Source organism: Hippocampus zosterae, chromosome 5 (assembly GCF_025434085.1).
Source record: "Hippocampus zosterae strain Florida chromosome 5, ASM2543408v3, whole genome shotgun sequence".
In the NCBI taxonomy this organism is placed as follows: Eukaryota; Metazoa; Chordata; class Actinopteri; order Syngnathiformes; family Syngnathidae; genus Hippocampus; species Hippocampus zosterae.
Window position 1 is genome coordinate 2141517 of NC_067455.1, and position 21079 is coordinate 2162595.

The 21079-nt window shown below is 46.0% G+C and overlaps 2 protein-coding genes and 1 long non-coding RNA gene across 5 annotated transcripts; 2 read left to right on the forward strand and 1 right to left on the reverse strand.

Moving 5' to 3' along the window:
- On the forward strand, positions 1-7115 carry LOC127600682 (uncharacterized). Of its 2 annotated transcripts, none has more exons than XR_007962383.1 (4): positions 1-193; positions 1244-1403; positions 5429-5573; positions 6968-7115. It is a non-coding gene; the product is annotated as an uncharacterized LOC127600682 (long non-coding RNA). The 2 variants fall into 2 exon arrangements; XR_007962382.1 differs by lacking the exon at positions 6968-7115 and adding an exon at positions 6166-6300.
- On the reverse strand, positions 969-14287 carry arhgef5 (Rho guanine nucleotide exchange factor (GEF) 5). Of its 2 annotated transcripts, none has more exons than XM_052064941.1 (15): positions 13618-14287; positions 9857-13159; positions 8864-8906; positions 8693-8742; positions 6959-7329; positions 6184-6344; positions 5590-5742; positions 5387-5516; positions 5163-5237; positions 3862-3951; positions 3637-3779; positions 3309-3452; positions 3139-3209; positions 1663-1767; positions 969-1572 (listed from the first exon to the last, which is right to left on the reverse strand). In XM_052064941.1, exons 2-15 carry the CDS (start codon positions 13137-13139, stop codon positions 1430-1432), a joined length of 4962 nt encoding a protein of 1653 aa, XP_051920901.1. In that variant the 5' UTR covers positions 13140-13159; positions 13618-14287; the 3' UTR covers positions 969-1429. The 2 variants fall into 2 exon arrangements, with proteins under 2 accessions (XP_051920901.1, XP_051920902.1); XM_052064942.1 differs by having other exon boundaries at positions 10532-13159; positions 13618-14285.
- Positions 14288-16352: 2065 nt separating this feature from the next.
- Positions 16353-20898, forward strand: m6pr (mannose-6-phosphate receptor (cation dependent)). The gene is made up of 7 exons (XM_052065287.1): positions 16353-16625; positions 17551-17723; positions 17791-17960; positions 18326-18435; positions 18887-19017; positions 19293-19419; positions 19847-20898. The coding sequence occupies exons 1-7, from the start codon at positions 16620-16622 to the stop codon at positions 19967-19969; spliced, it is 840 nt and encodes a 279-aa protein (XP_051921247.1). The 5' UTR covers positions 16353-16619; the 3' UTR covers positions 19970-20898.
- The last annotated feature ends 181 nt before the right edge of the window (positions 20899-21079 follow it).

Below are 21079 nucleotides of genomic sequence, written 5' to 3' on the forward strand. Positions count from 1 at the left end.
GACCATTCTTGATGGAGTGACGGGACAATCCGCCAATCGACGCAAGCGGAACAATTGGACGGTGTGGGGGGGCACATGAACAACGCCCCTCACGGCTACGTGTTGAACGTGTTCTCCCTGCAGCTGCATACCATCACCTCAACTTGAAGGAACATGCACTAATCCGATTCCAATGCAGATGCAACTCTGAGAGGTAAATCATAAAAGTTCCAAGGATGAGTTGCGTGAAAACAACGACACACTAGTGCCTATTGCTGTGTAGTCATCAATGAGGTAGATCTGTGTGCATTGAGTGGCCATTTGTTTGCTTGATTTATCGAGACACGATACAGTCCCTCTCGTCCAAAAAGACTTTTTATTGCATAACAATAAACTTCAAATTCTACAGCCACAATATGAAATAATGCACATCGCTCTGAGAAGACCAATCCAAAGAGAACTACTTTGCACCTCCAGTCTGAGAAGTACTGACTTGCCTTTGGGACCTAAATTCAGAATTGGTTCCATGAAATTGTTTTATTCCCGTTTAATACATTCAATCATCCGCATTTTTAAAAAACTGTTATAAGATCGATATTGATTTTGAATCAGGGTGATGGCAGTTTGGGATTTGTAATGTTAGGTTTGATTTTTGTTTTGACTTTTTTTAAGACTGCTACCTTTTAGTTTCCATCTCAGTAGCTTTAGGATACATTTTAGTGTGTTGTGTGCAAAAATAAAATAACTATAAAGCCATAATTGTCAAAAGTCTATTCGACCATTCTTCCCCTGTAAAGACGAAGAGAAATAAATACATTAAAAGTTATCCCCGATAACTCATGTGCGACATTCAAAACGAATGACTTTTTTTTTTTGCGATAGTTCTAATTACTTTGAAAAGTTATGATCCCGCTGTAGGCCCAGGTACCAAATGCACTGGCCGCCTCTCTAAATATAACAAAAACTTTCCAATAAGTCTTGCACAGTGGTTCCGCATGATTGAAATCTGGATTTATTGAAATAGATTCACCGTGTACTTAAAATGCTCTGTACATTTCAAAAGTTGCACATTTTTACACAGAGTCCTGTCGAGGAGCTCACACTGCAATAATACATGCGCCACAAACTCATCTTTTCCACTCTAGTAGATGTACAAATGTATCATTTTCCTGAAAACATCACTTGGGGGGGGGGAAACATTTTGGCCTTTTGAAAACGCATATTATAACCACACACGTTTTGTGATGCGGATAATATTTTTCAGAGAGTGCACAGGTCCGGGCCCAAGGCTAACTGTGGTCATGCATTGCTCCAAAGAGGCAGACTGTCCTTTGATTCAGAAGGCAGGAATCGAGATCCGGAAACACCGATGATGATGACTCTCCAATCGGTCCCATTAGCAAACGGAAAGCAAGCGGATCCACGTGAGTCTCTCGCTTTTTAGTCGCGCTCATACCGCCGCCGTGGCCGTCGTGAGTTTGAGGGCATCGGATAGATTGCGCTGCCGGACTCTGGTGTTGCCGATCAATTCCAAATGCGAATCGGGTACCCATCCGCGATGCCGGTCGGACAGTCTGGTACCCTCGATCCAATCTGGGGAAACCCGTTGAAAGCGATGAGGGAAAAAAAATAATAAAAAATCACCGGCGATTGAAATCGGTTCGAGGTTTGAGATGGCCTTACGGTCGCTGCTTTGTTGGTGGACCAGGATGATATCGGCTTTTTCTAACGACAACTCATCCGGCTGCTGGGCTACAAAAGCTCTGATACACTGCATCTGTGGGAAATCTAAAAAAGAGACGGAAAAAGAGTTCGTTTGTAGAGGCGGAACATCACTCTTACACCCATGACAGGCAATTCCTTGGTTGATCTTTTGGTGTGTCTCCTGAACCCATAATTTTAGGTAAAAGGGACCTTTAGATACATCACCGTGTGATTAAACCCCCGCCCTCATAAATAAATAGCGGAACAATCAAGGTGCCACCGTAATACACTTGCAAGAAAAAAAAAAACATTATAAGATAAATAATAACTCCATCCGGGCGGCCCGGTAGTCCAGTGGTTAGCACGTGGGCTTCACAGTGCAGAGGTACCGGGTTCGATTCCAGCTCCGGCCTCCCTGTGTGGAGTTTGCATGTTCTCCCCGGGCCTGCGTGGGTTTTCTCCGGGTGCTCCGGTTTCCTCCCACATTCCAAAAACATGCGTGGCAGGCTGATTGGACGCTCTAAATTGTCCCTAGGTGTGAGTGTGAGTGCGAATGGTTGTTCGTCTCTGTGTGCCCTGCGATTGGCTGGCAACCGATTCAGGGTGTCCCCCGCCTACTGCCCGGAGACAGCTGGGATAGGCTCCAGCACCCCCCGCGACCCTCGTGAGGATCAAGCGGTACGGAAGATGAATGAATGAATAATAACTCCATCCGGGCGGCCCGCTAATCCAGTGTTTAGCGCGTCGACCTCACAGTGCACAGGTACCCGGAGAAAACCCACGCAGGCACCGGGAGAACATGCAAACTCCACACAGGAAGGCCGGGGGCTCGGATTCCAACCCATGCACCTCTGCGTTGTGAGGCGGACATGCGAGCCGCTCAACCACCGTGCCACCCACCAAAAATTATTATTTAATTCAAAGGTGATTAATTAAAAAGCCTCCAATTAATTAGATTTAGTTTTTTAATCAAGGTGCACCCCCTTTTTTATATACAGTACATTTCGGGACTACTGTATTAAAAAAAAAAAAAATTCGAAGCAAGTAAGTGGAGAAACAAGCTTGTTCGTGGAACGAATTAACCTTTTCAGTCAAGGCACCGCTGTATGCCAGACAAACATTTCGGAATTGATGAGAGTGCAGTTGCGTGCCAGGAGTTTACACACGGAAGGAGACGACAAACACGTGGCAGGAAAAACAGGCGTGTACTTGACTTGCGTGCGTTATGTCTGCCAGGAAGCAAACTTATTGGCAATACGACATGGAATGAGGCCGTTGCTGGTCAGTAATCCAGATAGTAAAATACAAAATTGTGGGAGTGAACCGATCACTTCCAGATGCAAAGTCATGTCATGAAATTAAACAAAAGTAAACGCAGCTCAAATAATTGTCCCGGCCACACCTTTACATTACATAAGGAGTCCGTCACTCAGATTTGAGGCCGGAAGCATGTACCTTGTGCTGAAGAAAAATCCACTTCAGGGTGAGGGCGTGAAAGGGCGGATATCCAGCGTAGCTTATCACTCCTGAAGGAAACAAAAGGGGGAAAAAAAAAAACGAGGCAATTTTTCACGAGTGCATATTCCCGCCGTCTTTTGTGACTTCACGCCGTCGCCGTCTCTTACTGTGTGTCGGTCCTGAGCAGCAGCGACTTGTGCAACATGTGCAGCCGGAAGAGGTTCTTCTGCAGGGAATGAAGTTTGACGCGGCAGTTCTCCGCTCGCAGCTCCACCACGGGAGCGTGGTCGATCACCGTAAATCGGCCCCCTCTGAAAGAAGGGGGCTCACATGATTAGAAAGTACAAAATGCACGCGAGAATGCTGAAAGTGCTGACGCTGAACCGAAATGTCTGCGCAGACCAGAGGGGAATGTGAGACCCCAAGTTGGAACTGCTTCAATCAGTCAGGAAATGTGAAATTATGGAAAAGAAAGAAAAAAAAACTCGAACTCACTCTTTTTGTTGCGAAAGCAGCAAGTAGTCATTGAATAAGTGCATGTAGATATTCCTCTCCGTGTCCTTAAGGGAGAAATCGATCAGTTCGGTGACTGGTCCCTCCCGTAACAACCTCCGAGACTGACTGATGAGAGGAAGAGTCTGCAAAAAAAGCGAGATCATTGATCACCACTGGGAAATTTTCACAGAAGTTCTAAAGGTCGTCTCGCAGGTTTTGACCTACCCTGCATTCAAAGTCCACCTTGGCACTGAGGGACACCAGTGACTCGATGCTTTTCATTTGCGAAATGCTGTCATTGCTCTCCTGGATCAGCTAGAGGGCACAAGAGCAACGGTCAACTCAAATTTGCAATTATTGTACGTGTCGCGAGTACATGGCAACAAAATTCGCTGCAAAGTCAAAAGTCCAAAAAAAAACAATGACCAACAGGGGGAGGAACCATAATGAAGGAGAGAGGGAGGGGGGAAACGAGCCCCAAACTACAGTGGTACGTCTACTTATGAAATTAATTGGTTCTCAACTCGACTCAAGTGTATTTCTAGAGCACTTTCAAACAGCCATTGCTGCATACAAAGTGCTGTGCATGGAGCCACTCACATATATGCAACAATAAAGCAATAATCGGTAACAACGATGGGAGTAGGCACCAAACAGTAAAACTAAGATCAAATCGGAGTCAGTTCTGGGGGATATTTCTTAACTAGAAAATTCTGTAAGTAGAGACACATTTTCCATGTAAATCCTTCGAAAATGTCCAAGGCAAACATCAGCATCCTGAGCGATCGCCCGACTGGTGATCACTTTTTCTGGGCGATTCCCATTTACGTAAAACTATCCGAGCACCTCATGGGCCGAGGCGCGAATGACGAGGACGCCGCATGGACACATATCAATCTATTTTTATCTATCTACACATACAGATAAATTCGGTAGAGGTCCCTCTACCTCTTTTTCCCTTCTTTTTTCTTTCTACCTACATCCTTGCTGCTGGAGGCTGTAAATTTCCCCAGTGTGGGACAACTAAAAGATATCATATCTTATGTTAACCAATGGGATGCCAGGAGGATGCTACGTAATAGCCAATGGCAGAGCAGCTAGAAGTATGTTGCGTTCAGAAAACTCGGAATTGCGACGATCAGCCCATACCGTATTTTTACCTTTCGTGACTTGAAATTTCTTTCCTAACAAGAGGCAATATTTTCCCGTTGAGGCGTTTCGTAACGTCAAAACTTCGTATGAAGAGACGTTTGTAAGTAGAGGTACCGCCGTATGCTTCTTTTAGGGAGGGGTACAGTATGAGTTTGGGGCCGGGGGGAGACTTGAAGATACATGTGAGAGTGAGGGGCTATCGGGTGGGAGCTGACGTAACGGCCCAGACACACTGAGCGAGGAACCGCATCCTCCTCAGCACACTTGGCCTGCCAATGACTTACTTGATACACCTTCCAAGAAAGTGAAAAATGGCTCCGGAAAAGGCTCACTCATTTGGCCAATGACACTGCATTGGCAGACAAGGAATTTACCTTCTCCAAAAGTCTCAAGGCTTTAATGGCCTGCGTCGCTTCTGGAGTGCCCGCCGTTGTTCTCTTCACAATGTTCTGGAAAGGAAACAATGTTTGTCAAATTCCGACATACACACACCCAGAATGTTGTGTTGTCCAGGATTCAAATCAAACTGGGAGCTAAAAAAAAAAGCCTCAAAAGTCACACACTCGAGATTTTGAACTGTTGTGATCCAGAAACTCACCTGGACCAGCAGCTTAATTCGCGTAATTCTTTGGAATGGCAGGACGAGGAAGGAACGAAGGGGAAGTCTCTGACAAACAGGACTCCTCTCCAACTTCTCCACGATGCGCTTGAAGCCCGGATTCTCATTCCTAAAAAGAAAAGCGGACGTTGAAGCCTCGCGAATAACGTCGAGGCAGTCCAACGAGGTAAGGAATGTCTTACATGAGTCTCTGGTAGGTGGCGTCCTGATAGGACTGGTTGGTGAGGTAGGGCACATAAACCATCTTGAAGCGCTGGCAGTGGCGAGCGATGATGTCACACACCGTAAAGTGCATGATGTCCGACTCCAGCCGCTCCTCCAGCTTTGCCAAGAAACTAAGAAACAAAATGGCCGAGCTGCTTATTGGCGTCCATATTGAAATTTGTGCTTTGCCTTTGTGTGCTCAGGGGCCACGTTTCAGTTTGAAAACAAGTCGGGCTTGCACACTAAATGCAACCAATTATTCCCATTTCTAAATTGCATTTACAAACAAATAATTCCATTGTAACAAATTATTTTCATATCATAAATACACAATGGTGTATTTTTCTTTAATACTATATTGACGAGTTGTGCTGTATTTAGTACCAGGAATAAATATCTTTTTCTCATTTGGTTCATTTTTTTTAATGGAAAAACTCACCAACTAGTCAATGACGTCAATTTAAAAAGTATTTATTGTTTTGGTCAAATATTTAGTGTATTTTTTTACTTCCAAATTTGTGTAAGTAGTTTTTTTTGCCCGCCCCTGAAGACAGACCCGCCTCCCATCTGACCTGTGACTAATGGCACGGACGTCGGCCAGCCGGGAAAAGAGCCAATTGCGATCCTGGGTGGTCAGTAGCGCCCCAAGCGTTTTGGACTTGACGAAATGCTCGACCACAATGTCCAGACTGCGGCAGTAGGACGCCTCAGAAGTCACCACTTCAAATCGCACCTATCAGACAGAGACAGGAAGAGGAACACGGAACGTCAGTGCAGAACGCACTTTGGCCGACGGTGACTGATGCCTGCTCTGCTCTCGCTGACGTCTTCTTGACTCGGGACTGGAAAAAAAAGTGGAAGTCAGCCCGCTAATTCTTTAGAAATTGTAACTGGGAAAGACGGACGTTACTCTTCAAATAAATGCTGACGCAATCGCGTCTTCTGCTAGCAGAACGATGGGGAAAGTCCGCTCTTTCGGTCATATTTTTCGGAGCCTGGGTTGCAATGTCAGAGGGCGACTCATTCATTTTGGCCACACCCGTTTAAAGCGACGCAAAATGACGCCGAGAAACCGCCTGGTCCCGAGGATCCTGTGGCACACCTTTTTGTCGTTTGTTTTTAGTTGCTTTACCAAATGCCTTGAAGGAATATTCACTTGCTGTTCTGTGCAGAGTTGCCAAAGTTGCTAGGCCTTGCGACTTGTCAGCCTTTCTCCCCCCCCCCCCCCTTACATACTAAATAAATGGTGTCGTTTGTGCTCCTGTATGTAAATTTGCAACACTGGTCAACACATTTCTATTAAATGTTAAAATATAAATGTAGCACACAGAAGCTGAAATCTTTTACCTCCTGCAGGCGCCTCTTGTCCTCCGGGAGGTCCTCCAGCTCGTTGCTACTCCTGACTCCCGGCAGCTCCCGCCACAGCGTGTTGGACTGCGTGAGCGAGATGGAGAGCCGCGGCGATGTGGGCCTTCCCTCACTCCTCGGGGGCTCGGGCAGAGGTAAGCTTCTCACGCTGGTGATGGAGCCGGTGTGGGCCAGAGAGTGGGGATGCGGGACCGGGGGCAGCGGCGGGAGAGGTCGACGGGCCGGTGGCGGCGATGGAGCGGGAGAGGCCGAACTGTCCTCTCCAATGGAGAGGACATCAGAGCGAGACTGGCGTAGGATTTCAAAGTTCTGGGCCGCCTCGCTGTACTGCTGGTAGAGTTGGGCGCGATCTGTTGTGGTGAGGAGAAAATGAGGGCAGGGAGAGGATGTAAGAAAAAAAAAAAAGGTACAGGAAGTTAGAGGCAAGAAGCTAAAAATGTTTTTTTTTCCGAATGTGGCTACATATTTACATTTTAAGATCTTTGTAAGATCTCGAGGTTCAATGTAAACTTGAACACATGAATCCTATCAGCAGGTTTTCAAACACTAGCCTACATATTTGGTATACACTTTGCATTACCAGTAATTATACAAATAATTAGGCCATTCAATACATCTCTATCGTTTGGAGTATTTTTTAGATTAACGTTTTGTTTTCATTTTTTTTCCTCAATCTGACTGTTTTGCTTACTTTTGTATGTTTTTGTTAGTATTTTGTTGTTTGTACAACACTATGAATACAATCGTTTATGTGTGGCTTTTGCTGCTGTTACAAATATATTTACATTTTAAAAAGTAATCTGTCCAACCGTGTCTCAAGTGAGCTAGCTGGCTACATACCTAGCTTACCTATGTACGGATTTAAGCTAGCAAGCTACCTACCCATATTGCTAGGTATCTAGCAACCAGTACCTAACCATCTATCTATCGACCCGTCTATCAATCACCCTTCTCATTTACACACACTTTGCTGGAATGCCGAGTCACAGCTGCCGCTGTTTTTTCCCGCAAGTTTGTCGATCTGAGCGCTTGCGCAAACCTGACAACTATGTCAGTCAAGATCACCCCAGACTTGTTTACTTGGCCAAAAAAACCCTTGCTTTCCATTTATGTCGTTTTTGGTCGAAAATGTGTATGCGGTCAGAGGCAGGGGGGGGGGGGCATAAGCCAGCGTTTCTGCCCAGATGAATCACACACGCTGAAAGGAAATGAGCCAATGCGTCACGCTTTTCCCGTCTGCACGCAAGGCCACAGATAGACATTTGAAGATAAACTACCCCGCCGCCCACCAACTAATACGGCCGATTAAGATTTATGAGAAAATTATTCCGAAAACAAGCGTGGAATATTTTCTCACTGTGGAGTTCCATTTATTCATCCTTGCACGGAGACCAACACTCCTTTACTTGGGTTATGATGTATTGCACCGATGGCCACAAGCTTAGGCCATTTGGGCCAAAAATATTAAACTAAACAAGCCGAAATTCAACATTATGAAAGGGGAGTCGATTCGGAAAAGAACAAAGTGCCACAAGAAAGTGGTTTTGTACTGAGACAAGAAGTCACACGGATAGAAATGACTATGTGCTGTATCACCACTAACAGAGGTGTGTTGTAAGCTGTTTTTGTGAAATAGATTGATCTTCTGAGCATATCTCGACTCACATTGGATTATTTTCAGCATGTTTCAGAACGGAAATCCGAGATACTCACTGAAAAACTTTGAATTCCTTTTCCGTCTTCCGATTGTGTCCAAAACGTTCCTAAAGAAACACAACACCGGTCGCTTGTAAAACCAAAAACTACTCTTGGATGACTTGAAAATGAGTCTTGCTTCAGCATCAAGTATGCAAAATGTCGTCTAAAGTTGACCTTCGGACTCACCTCAGCTCCACCTCTCCCCAACTTTTACTGCGATCATCTTCGTCTGGAAGCAAAAAGTGTCCGGGTGTTAAAATTTTATATAACAGCGTTCCCATCAAAGTATCAGAGTCTGAATGGTCGAGTCGTAAAAATAAAAAAATAGAAAGAAAATTAGCTGAGTTAGTAAGAAAGACTTTGGTGCCAGTGACTGATCCAATGTGCTCGACTTGCACTACTTCTCCAATCATCTTCTCAGCTTTTGGTTTCCTTCACTGCCTCCAGTTGTTTCCGCCCACCACCCAACCACAATGTTACCTGTGATGCATGCTCCGCAAAATCGAGTGACAGTAAGGAAGGGAGAATTCTGATGAAAATCAAATTGTGAGATTCGGTCATCAGATGTGGATTTTGTGAGGAGGTGATTAGATGACAAAATGATTCTAGAAAGTTGAGGCTTGAGGGCGTTGATCAAAGAAAAATGAGATCAAAATCAAGTGTTACACAAGGTGCCCTCCCCCACAAAAAAAAACACTTGACATATGAGTTTCTGAGTCGGTACACGTCCGAGGCAACACAAAGTTGTTTTATGCTTGAAATAAACTAAATTCGGTGGTAGGAAGAGGAGATGAACATAGTTTGTATCTGTGCTTAACTCGGGCATTGATTTTTCGACAAACTTTTGACTCACATTTGACATTTCCATTGATTGATTTATCAGGGTCTAATCAGGTGTTAAAAAAACGCCTACTGCAGATCGTGAACTCAGGGTCATGAAGGTGGTTCAGAGAAACCAAACACTCGCAGTCTTCTGATAGACAGACCCACCCCCTCAAAACGGCTTCATTTCAGATCATTTAGGCAAGAATCGGCCATGTTAGACCACAACGTTATATCAATTTTTTTTGGGGGGGGCACCTTCTAGATTCCATGATTGAAGGAAAAGAGGGGACGGTGCTCATTGGTGAACCGAGAATCAAAACATCCGAATCGGGGACTGCCTCCTCTTTTGGTTACCTGTCGTAGTGAATATTCGAGTTCTGCGATCCCTGGCCAGACCTTCCTCCTCTTCCTCCTCTACAAGCATCTCCTCTCTTCTTTCGCTGGTTTTACGGATACCCCGTCTCCTCAGACGGGCCTCGGGACCCAAATCCCGGAAACTGCAGGTGCTGGTCAGAGTGGCGCCTCCCGCTTTCCTCGCGTCCGGGTCTGCTCGATCTGCGCTACACCCATCGGTTTCCGATTCTACACTGGGTGAGCCCTGACCCTGTGGGACACCCGTTTCCTCATTGTCCCTCTCTCTTTCTGGCTCGTACAGCTCTTCATCGTCATCGCCCTCTGTGGAGGGCATGACGGGATCTGACTGAGACTTATAGTTGAGAATGGGGCAGCTGCTCGGCTTGTACAGCGTGTTGCTCACGCACAAATACATCTCCATTTCCTTCTGTCTACTCGCCTCTTTCTCGGTCTCGGATGTCATGACCTCATCACCCGCCTCCTCAACCATTTTCACGACTACCCTCTCTGACCGGAGATCGGGCAGAGGCTCGGCGGACTCTTTATCCACTGCCGGGTTGCGATCCTCCTTGCCTTCTGTGTCTACCGATGTGTCAGCACGAGTGTATGCGGGTGTGTCAGCATGCATGGCTGCGAGCTGGCCGGCATGCATGTTTTGCTGGCCCAGCCCCGTACCTCTCAGCCCCTCCACCTCCACGGGTTCTTCCTCCTCCAGCTCCGGCTCGGGTTCGGAGTGCGGCTCATCCTCCCTGAGCGCGAGCTCGTCCATTTGGCTCGCCTCTGCGTGAGAGAGTCCTTGTTCTGCTGAGCTGGGGTCCTCTATCACGTCCTCCCCCGAGTGTCCCAGGATCTCCCGCACCACGTTTTTGGCCCACTTGAGGTGAGGTGCTTGCGAATGTCGCTTGGGCTCCTCAGACATGCTCCATGCGCCGCTCAACCGTATCCGGATGGCCTCTTTCTCTTCCGGGCTCATCGCTTCGACGTTCAGCCCTTCTAAGGCAGGCAGAATTTGCTCCAATGTCACTTGAGAGTGACCATCGTCATAGGGATTCCTCAGGAGTCCGTCCCTCGCTTCAATTTCTTTACTCTTTTCCCGCCATTTCATGAGGAGTTTTTCAGTCTGCGAGTCCCTTCGAAGGGGCCCGATTTCGGCATACGGGTGCTCGGCTTTCTTCGCTCTCATTTTCGGATCGTCTTGCGGAGAAAGTAGTTGTCGGCTGTCCTCGGTACACCTGTCGCCGTCCTCGTCAGCCTCCCGCCGGCTGTTCGTCACATGCTCCTCGTTCCTCCTCGATGACGGACGCAGGTCATCCTGAGGTTGCCGGCTGACATCATCGCCGCTGTGATGAAGACTTTCTGAAAGGAGGTCGTGTCTTTCGCCTTCCTCCTCCTGCTCGACGAGTGACGGCGACATCCCGTCAGACTTTGGCGGCGGTAACGTTTGGCCGATCAAGCAAAAGACGTACTTGGGCTTCTTTTCCTTCCCGGTGACGTCCTCCTCATTAGCGTATTCCTCCCTCATGAGTTGCTCATGTCCAGGCCGAGAGGGTGTGTCGCTTGCATGCCCACCCTCCCAGAAGTCCCGACAGTCCAGAAACTCCTCTCGCTCGTCCTCCTCGTCGTCGCCGCCGCTCGAAACGGTCACAAAGCCGTCCTCTACCGAGGGCATTCGGTCTCTGTCTGGCCTCCACCCTGTCTCACTTCCCTTTTCACTCTCCTCGCTGTTGCTCTCTCCCTCGGCATCCCTGTGCGAGCTTAGCCCCGTACCTCCGTCGCTGCCAGACGGATGATCTAACTCCCCCCGGTCTTCTTCTCCGTCTACACTTACCCCCTCCCGTCTCCAACTCTCCACACGTCCTTTTTGCGCTTCCCCCTCGTCTTCTCCCCTCCCCTCTTTCAACTCGTCGGGCCTTTCTCTGTCTACAAAGTCCTCTAGAGACGACTCTTTGCTATTCCTGCCCCTCTGCGGTTCTAACCACATCCGTCTCTGCTCCGGCGCACCGGCTGCCATCTCGTTTATGTCGACCTCATACCTCCCCGGCTCCTCTCTCTTTGCTCTCTGCGCACTCCTCCTGTCCTCCGGTCGGCTTTCCTTCCCCAAGTGCCACTCTTTGTAGCCGTCTCTGCCTCGCCTACGTCGCGTATCATTGTCCATATCACCGCTCCGCTCGCCACTACTCTGAGATCTTGGCGGCGTCCCAGAGGCCGCCTCCTTGGGTGTTGTGTCATCCCACCTCGAGTCAGCCTCTCTTTCCTGTCTTTGCCTTTCCTTCCACGGCCCGTGCACCCTGTAGTGCGACCGTCTCCCCCCCTCCCTTGCGTCTCTCCCGTCGACCTCCCTATATCGCCCCCGGTTCCTCTCCTCGCCACGATCTGCGTCTGTGTTTCTGTGCCCGTCTCTGTCCGGCTCCCTTGCCGAACTGCCCTTGTTGTCCCCCTCGCTTCTGCTGTGCTGATATGCGAACTCCTCCCGCTTGCCGGTGGCTCTCGCTTTTTCCCACCCGGTGTCTTCCTCACTCCTTGTACCCCTCCCTCCGGCTCTCCTGTAGGTCCTCTCCTGCTCCCAACGGTCTGGACGCATCCCCCCGTCTCTTCGACCGTGCGGTGAGGGCTTCCTGGCCTCCCTTCCTCCCATGTTTTCCTTTCTCCTTGCCGCATCCCTCTCTCTTGTGTCCCTGGAGCCCGCCGACTGCAGGACGTCTCTCCTTTTTTCTCGGAGAGCAGAGTTGGACTCCTGATACCTCTGCCTGGATTTTTCATAACTTCTCCATTCACCTCTTTGTCTCTCCCTCTGCTGGGCGCGCTCTCCTTCGCGTTCCCATCCGACCGTCTCGGTCCTTCTCGGCTTGTCTCCCTGGTGCCTCTGCTCGCGTTCTTCATCCCGTTCACGACTTCTACTCATCCTGGGAAATGTGTCACCTTTCTTCATGTCCCATTCCACCTCCCTCTCAAAGTCCCTCTCCACATTTGACAGCGGCCTCCCATTGTTCCTTTCATCTTCTCGCGTCCTTTCTTGGCCGGCCTCCCTCGGCCTGGTCTTTGGGCCCCGGTCTCGCTCGTAGTATCTGTCACGGGGGTCTGTATCTCGATACCTGGACTTGTCTTTCACTTTCTCCACTTCTCGATCCCTCCGACCCTTTTCGTCTTGGCTGCTTTCCCACTCTGACTGGGCAGTCATGGCTGGCCTTGGACTGGGATCCCCGGAGATTCTTCCGCCTGGCTGAAGCTTGCCGTCTGACGTCTTTATGTTTGATAAATTGTCAATTGGCCTTTTGGTCCCCATGGTACCATATTTTGGAGAACCTTAAAGACATTTCACACAGTTTAGTCACAAAATAATCCAAATCAAAAGACAAGTTGAAGTAACAAGCTTACAGAATGAAGTACAAACAAAGACTTCTCAGCAAGTTTTGCTGCAGCAACTTGAGACCACTGTGCCGGTTTCAGCCAGTTTTATGCCTCGCTGTGGCAACGCTGAATGATACATGGTAGCTTTAATGCAGTCTGCCTCCAGTATAACGCGCAAAAATGGAGACACGGGCCCAAGAGGTGACACCCTCCTACAGTTTGTTAAGAGTGTAGCACAAACCTGCAAAACGCAGCATACCAAAGGAGGCCTTAGAGTAAGCGAGGGCCTGTTGCACATAGGCACGGCATTTAACATGTAAGTCATGACAGAGAAAGATCTGCGTTGCACCGAGCCAGAGAAACACACACGGTGGTGTTTATGGGAAACTCACAAGAAGATCGAAGCCACTCACCTGAATGTGAAGTCGTGGGGAGAACTGGTCTCCCCCCCCCACCACCTCCTACGGTCCCGCTCAGCCCTCAAGCATGTGGATTGCACAACACAAAAATATGCATTCTCTGCTTTCACATTGTCCTAGGTGACTTATTAAATCTCAAACATGTCTCCAAATGAAGCGACTTCTCTAACAGCGATGGAAAAAAAGCCTAATGTTTACGCCTGAACTCTCCTCCACTTTCTTGCTGCCTTCTCTGGCTCTCCCCACCTCCTTCTTCAAATTCCCAAACAAGTCTCAACAGATTGACACTTATCTTCTCCCCTCCTCCTTCAACCCCCTTGTGCCTTGCCCGTCCTCTATAAGCCGCTCTCACTGAACCGCTTTCTCGTAAATCATACCCAAAAAAAATTTGCAGGGTCCCGTCCACTTCTTTTGCTTCTCTCCCTTTAGCCGAAGCATGAAACTCCCAGGAACAAAAGTACGCAAGTCGCTGGCCGTGCTGTCCTGCCCCATTCTTCTTTTACCAAACACAGGAAGTACACCTCCTTGGTGTTTCGAGCTCAAGCAGCTGATTGGTAGATTCAGGGTAGCCGGGTGTGGCTGCACAACGCGCACCCACACACTCACAGCCAGGTAAGGTAATAAAGGAGCGGGGGAGGGGAGAAAGAGAATGAAGTCTCACTGAGGCCTTGGAAAATAACACTTGCATTCCCTCGAGTGGTTATGAGGGAGGAGAATGAGAAGGAAAAACACATCTTTTGAAATTATTGAAAAATAGATTAGGCAATCACAGAGGGCTAGGGGAACACTGCACTCATCATTACGGCACTTGTTTTGTGATTAAAGACGACTTGTTTTTGTGATTTATCACGGGTGCAAATGCAAATAGTTTGGAATGCATTTCATTGCAAATTGGGGCTTAACTCACGTCCTTGTCGTTATTGTCATATTTTGAAACTTGACTGTTTCTGATTTCATTATTTTACTTTCTGCCTTGTTGCACACATTCTTGGCACCAATCGTGACTATGATAGATTGAAACTTATGCGCAACCAGAGTTGATATATTTTTGTTGGAAGGCTAGAGCAAAGATACAGGCCCAAATTTGTTCAATTCTTTGGGAACATAAATTCTACAACTGGAGCCCTGCGCGCTGCATTTAGAGACGGGCATTTTTAGAAGTCTTCTTCCCCTAAGGAAATGCATCCAGCTGCTGTTGTATTGAAGGGGCTTCCCGGTAATTTTTTATTTTTATTTTATTTATTTTTTGGGGGGGGCAACTGATGTGCAAACGAACCTCTTTTTTGATTGGTCGACCACATGATCAGGACATTGTTCCCGTTCACAATGAGAGCAGACAATCGAGATGACGTCACGATGAGTCCAATCAATGCGGGTGCTAATCTCTAACAGGCTAATGGGTATCAGTTTATCAGCTGATGTCGTCATTTCAAGACATTTTTGTACTGTCGTCTGCTGACCTGATTAAATGCAGAGGAAAATGGCATTCATTCCGGTAGAGATGAAATGGAACGTTGAAAACATTTTCAACGTTGATTCGTTGCCTTAATTTAAGGAACCTAAAATAACTGTTGGAAGTGTGTTTAGACTAAAACAACCTTGACCATTTGCTTCTGATAACACGACAAGTATATTTCAGTGGCTTGGCTTGGTGAGGAAGTTCTGCCTTCATAAATGATAATTACAACTGCACCACTGGCTGTCAGCTTGCGAGTTGGCCGTTTTTAACAAAAAAATAACTGGCTATTAACCCAGTGGTATAAAAGTTATGAAGGCAGGAGCACTGCATGAGACAGATCTGCCCCTAAAATGAACCAAATTCACCAGGGCAAGAAAAAATTTCCTCCTTGATACTTGGTGAACTTCAACAAAACCACCTGGTCCTTTGATGTTGAATTCTTCCAAAATTATACAAACAATGATGTCTGTAAGACTGCATACTCTCAGTAGAATGATTTAATGGTTGCCAGGAAGATTGAAACATAACTCTGAAGTCTTTTTCTGCTCACTGCGCAGGATAAAGTCTAATATGTCCAAAATGGTTCCTACTCTTATACTCCCTCAGTCACCCCAACAACGGAAGGTGACTCTGCCTAGCCCATGTGACAACGTGTGACGCCACGGTTCAAACTAGTTTTAACCTGTAAGGGTGCAAGAGTGCAGCGAGAGAGGAAGATGTCGAGCCAAGAAAAAAGGTCACAGCGACACAATGGGTTGGTTCGAATCTGTTAACTCCTTGTTACATCTGTCAAGCTTTGTAGAGGATGACGCGATGTAAAAAGACAAATGAAGAGAGGTTAAGTCGGCCCGAGTACCGGTATTTTTTTTTGTTTTTTTCTTGAGTGGTGTGCTATTTTCAAGTTCATAAAACAGGGTATGCATGCATCATGAAGGTACTATTTGGTGGGCAGAGATTTTCCGTTGTACTGAGCAAAATGTGTTTTGCATATTATTGACAGTAAAAAAATAAATTAATTGAATTTAAGTTCATTTTGAAGTCTGGGCTTTAAAGCGTTGACTCATTTCTTCTTTCTCTTTTTTTTACATATTCTACTTTAGTAGCGACTATAGTTGTGAGAAACATCGTAAAATTAAATAGTTTGTATGATTCAAATGTTTCCACACAATGACCATTTATTTTCCCGTATTGGCCTTTTCTATCGTTTCAGCGACGCTTCCGGTCAGCTGACTTGGCGGACACATTCTGGCATCTGTCATTGGTGTCTTTAGTCACGTGATCGCATGTTTAGTTTCACTTCCGCACTCTGTTAACTGTTCTGCTTGCATCACTTTGGCCGGTCGGGTGACGTTTAATACATTTCCCGTAAAGCGATAACCAGCCTACTAAAGTAGCCGAGACGTTTGAAGCCTTGCGTAATGATATAATTATTTTACTTCAGCGTAAATATGAAGCAACGTGTCCGTTAAAGTCAACCAGGAAGTGCGCTTCAGTAACTGGCTGCTTGGACACGAAACTGCATCTAAAATCAGAAATAATGCAGGTAAGTTCACGATATGGCCTGCTCACACTTTCCCCCTGGATCCTCATTTGCTAAGCTGAACGTACAGCACGCGCTTTTTTTGGAGTACGAATGGAAGGCGAGGCAACTGTTAGGCTTGCAGCTCAAGTGTTTGTTTACGCTTGAAGAACTCATTCACTCACTGAAAGACCTTGAACATTTTATGTTCTCATCAAAATAGCTGTTTCAAACTCTTAATTGTCACGTTGGTTTCGTGTCCATCAATTAGAACTTCAAATCAATGCTGTATTTGGAGTATTTAAAATGTTTCATTCATTTAAAAAATGTTATGTCAGTATTTCGTAAGTTACTGTGATGTATTCCCCATGCTGCACTCTAGTAGTGTCACATTGATAATACTTATGGTTCATGCTTAACAGTCAGGGCTCATATTTCTCAAACCTTTTAAACCAAGTGCCTCCATAATGACCAACCTTGACATTATGGTTTAAAAAATGACCACTGTACTTAAAAATATAGTGGAAACTAGTAGTGTAATGTAATGCATGTAAGCATTAAATAAAAATTGTACCAAAATATAGCCTAAGTAAAGCATTATTGAAGCGTAATTGTATTGGAACTTAAAAGTGAAATACTACTGAGCTCGACTTTAGCAATGAGTTTTTTTTTCACATACCCCTAGAAGCAGCCTGGGTACCACTAGTAGTACTCATCCCACAATTTGAGAAATGGCTTTAAATAATAGATTGTGTATCTATTTATGTAATGCAATTGCACAAAATACTTTGCATATGAAATAAATATTCACATGATTCAAAATGTTACTGACTAATACTTGGATGGTCATCTGCTGATCATTTCCTCGCTGTATAAAATAAATGAAAATGAAGCGTGTCACTGTGTGTTTTTGATGGATGCACTGTATTTTTATCTTGTCATTTTACAGGTGTCGATGCATCCCATTGGGGGGTGCCTCTTCATGTGGACACTGATAATACAGCTCGTCCTGCAAGGGAGTGGTGTGTATGCTGACGATGCCACCAAGAACTGCAAGCTCATATTTGAGTCCGAGTCGGAACGGAAAGTCCTCCAGCGAATAGAGCCGCTCGGTCACAGAAAGTAAGTTCACCTCAGACTTCCACGAGCAGTGTAAAAGTTCCTTAAGGTTAAATCTCACTCCCCATAGCTTCACAGCGGAGACCAAGAATGGAGAGGACAAGTACTCGTACGTATTCCAGTTGTGCGGCGATGCAGGCGGCGTTCCCGGAGCCGGCGTCATTCAAGTAGAAGGCCCGAAAACGGAGAAGAAAGTCACGGTGATCGGCATGTACAATGCGACAGAAGTCAACGGAGGAAGTGAGTTGCTCTTCTAATACATATGCTACGTCCCCACAAATGTATTTTGCCAGTCATCTATTCATTTCCTTCACCTTGAAAATGTGTTGCTTGTCTTCTCTGGGTTTAGTTTCAAATTAGAAGTACAAGTAGAAGGGAAGACATTTCATCTGTGCTGTATGTTACACATACAGTACATTTGACAATAAAGTTTATCCAATCCAATCCAAACATAAAACAAGGAGAATGACGCATTGTGTGTTTAATCAAACTACATTAAATGTCTTACTTAATTAGCTTAATGCTAGCACACAATGCCGGACTAGTAGCAAAAATTTTATCTTGTGAATGACGTTTTTTTTGCCCCCCCATCTCCTTTTTTGCAGGTGACTATGTGAGGCTGCTCTACGGCAACGGAGAAAAATACGACACGCACTGTTCCCAGGAACAGAGGAAAGCCATCCTGATGATTTTTTGCAACCGCAATATGAACGTGGTGAGTTGGTGGAGTCGGAACACGGATGAGAAACAAAACAACAGGCCATGCCAGTGATGGGAGAGAAGGTGTCTTTAAATATCCCGCGCAAACATTGCATTTATAGTCATTCCCATCCATTCCAAAAAATAGCATCTGCCTCAGTTTTGGCGAGTTATCATTGATTCCATTTCACATTTTTGGAGGGGGGCAGAAATGAAAAGGGTGAGATGAAAATTTGACCAACTTCGTCAACCTCTTATTTATTTGGGGCAGGGGCCAATTTATGTTGTTGGGAATTTGCTAACTTCATGCTACCACACAACACAAAACGCCATAGATGGGCTGAAAAAAAGCAAACCTCTAAGCAATGGATGTTTGAACACAAAAGCTGCAGCAACACATGTAGACAGACAACAGGGCCCCCCCCCCTCCCCACAAGTATCAGACCGGTCATCGTCTGCTTTTCCAGGGTCAGCTGGAGGTGGTGCAAGAGAACAGGGAACGGGAGCAGAACTGCTTCTACGAGTTCAAGATTGAGTCCAGTGCTGTGTGTCCGGCTCTTGAATACAAACTCAGCACCGGCTCCATTCTACTCATCGTGTGAGTATATCGCAGGATGTGATGTTATACACTCAACCCCAGTGATGAACGGCACATCCCACTTAGGGGGGGGGGTGCACACTTTTGCAACGACATTACCTGGTTAGTTTTACCTACCCTTCTTGGGGCATTCATTCATTTGAACGTGTTAAAATGTTTTGAAAATACCTGTTTTTTTTTTTTTAATCACAAAATGTTGGCATTTGAATACGGGCGTGTCAACTTTGTGTATCCACTGTGCGTACACCCTTTCTGATTTTCGTCGCATCTTCCAGCGCCTTCTGCCTTCTGACGGTTTACCTGATTGGAGGTTTCCTCTACCAGCGGCTCATCATGGGGGCCAAAGGCATGGAGCAGTTCCCCAACTACGCTTTCTGGACGGAGGTCGGCAATCTCTCTGCAGTAAGTCCAAATGTCGACGGAGCCAACTGGCTTCAATTCACGTTATCTCGGCTGAGCTTCGTCTGGGAGACTTTTCAGGGACAATTTCAGCCTTCGCAGGCAGCGAGCGAGATTTGCTTCCATTTACCAGTCATGTTTTCAGAACATGTCCGCTGTGCTTCCGGAAGGACAAATATGTAGCCAGTCGATCAACGGTGGGGACATCCCGCGCTGTACATTTTGTTCATAAGCTTTGTCTATTCATCTCCAGTTTCCATGTTTCATGGTCAAGTAAAAAATGTCCACCTCTTCAACTCATTTTCAGAATAAAAGGCCGAAATTTGAAATTATTGCACACTCACCTCCAGTGTTAACCCGTTGCACATTTTTCAGTGTCATCCCAAACATCCCAAATTTACTAACGTACTGTACGCGATCCTCTCCATAGGACGGTTGCGACTTTGTGTGCCGCTCACGAGATCGTGAGGAGCCCCCGACTTACACGGGGGTGTCCACGGAGCCCTTGGACGAGGACCCGGACGAGCGAGACGACCACTTATTGCCGATGTGACCTGGCATCCATCAGTTTTTCGCCGTGAGACTCGACTGACAGCTTTGATGAAATGGCTTGTAGGTAAAAAAATCATTTCTCGTTTCGGTTTGAGTGCGCGTTCATACGGCATGCAGGCCGCGCACCTCGTTTATGTGACTTGACTGCTCGAGGTTTACACTGAAGTTTCTTCTCAAGAAATCTGCAGGCACTACTTTCTTATACTTCCTCCCTCTCTCTCTCCCTCTCTAAACTTTAGTTTATGACCGGTTACATCATTTTAGCCATGAAAGGGCTTGGACTTTCACACCTGTCGTTCAAACACTTTCACTTCTCCCGTCGTCCTGTTGTCACCAACTGTTACGGAAGGTAAATGACCTAAAGATTTGAAATATGTATAAAACAACCGCTGATCAATCCAAACAATTTCCCCGTACATCTCTCCTAAAAGTAAACGGATGTTCAAATAATGGTGTAATTTATTTTGATCAATGCCCTTTTGCTGCAAATGACCAAAAGCTATTTCATTCCAATCCCTATTTCCTGTCGCTTGATGTCATGGGACAGCCAAGGAAATGGAAAAAAAAAAAACTTTGTTTTTCTGGGTTGTTTGTTTCTACATTGATATCATTTATTTTAAAATTGTAATAACTTCCCTGTATTGTACACACTATACGTTTTCTCATATTTCTAGTTGGGGAAGAAATTAAGCTTTAAGAACTTGTTGGAAAATGTTCCGAATTTTCTACAAATGTCACTTATTGCTTTGTTTGCATCAAGTCCATGCTGTATGTTTGATTTTCTTCATGCTATTATTTACTCGCGGAATTTGTCAACAAAACTTAGTTGGGAAGAATGAGTTGCTGAAGTCACAACAGGTTGTACTGATTCAAATCTGTGCGGATGTTTTCTGTATGCAGTGGTGTTGAAATAAAACATATTTAATGCTTGGTCTTTTTAAAGCAACATTTTTTACCGGAGGAAATTTAACTCGAATGAATCAAATAAAATAAAATACTTCACTAAGTTCTATTGCAAAGATGGCTGTGGTGCCCGAAGTTGTATGGAATGACTCTCAACGTGCGCTGGTCTATCACAATCATGACTGCACTTAAAATTTAAATCCTAATA

Excerpts from the sequence above, each read along its gene's own strand:
- m6pr (XM_052065287.1), top strand. Across the intron at positions 17,961-18,325 it reads GACAGAAGTCAACGGAGGAA|GTGACTATGTGAGGCTGCTC; the intron begins GTGAGTTGCTCT and ends CCTTTTTTGCAG. Across the intron at positions 19,420-19,846 it reads AGGTCGGCAATCTCTCTGCA|GACGGTTGCGACTTTGTGTG; the intron begins GTAAGTCCAAAT and ends TCCTCTCCATAG.
- arhgef5 (XM_052064941.1), bottom strand. The coding sequence starts at position 13,139 with ATGGGGACCAAAAGGCCAATTGACAATTTATCAAACATAAAGACGTCA. Across the intron at positions 5,743-6,183 it reads GTCCGTGCCATTAGTCACAG|TTTCTTGGCAAAGCTGGAGG; the intron begins GTCAGATGGGAG and ends TTTGTTTCTTAG. Across the intron at positions 3,453-3,636 it reads CTGCTTTCGCAACAAAAAGA|AGGGGGCCGATTTACGGTGA; the intron begins GTGAGTTCGAGT and ends CCCTTCTTTCAG.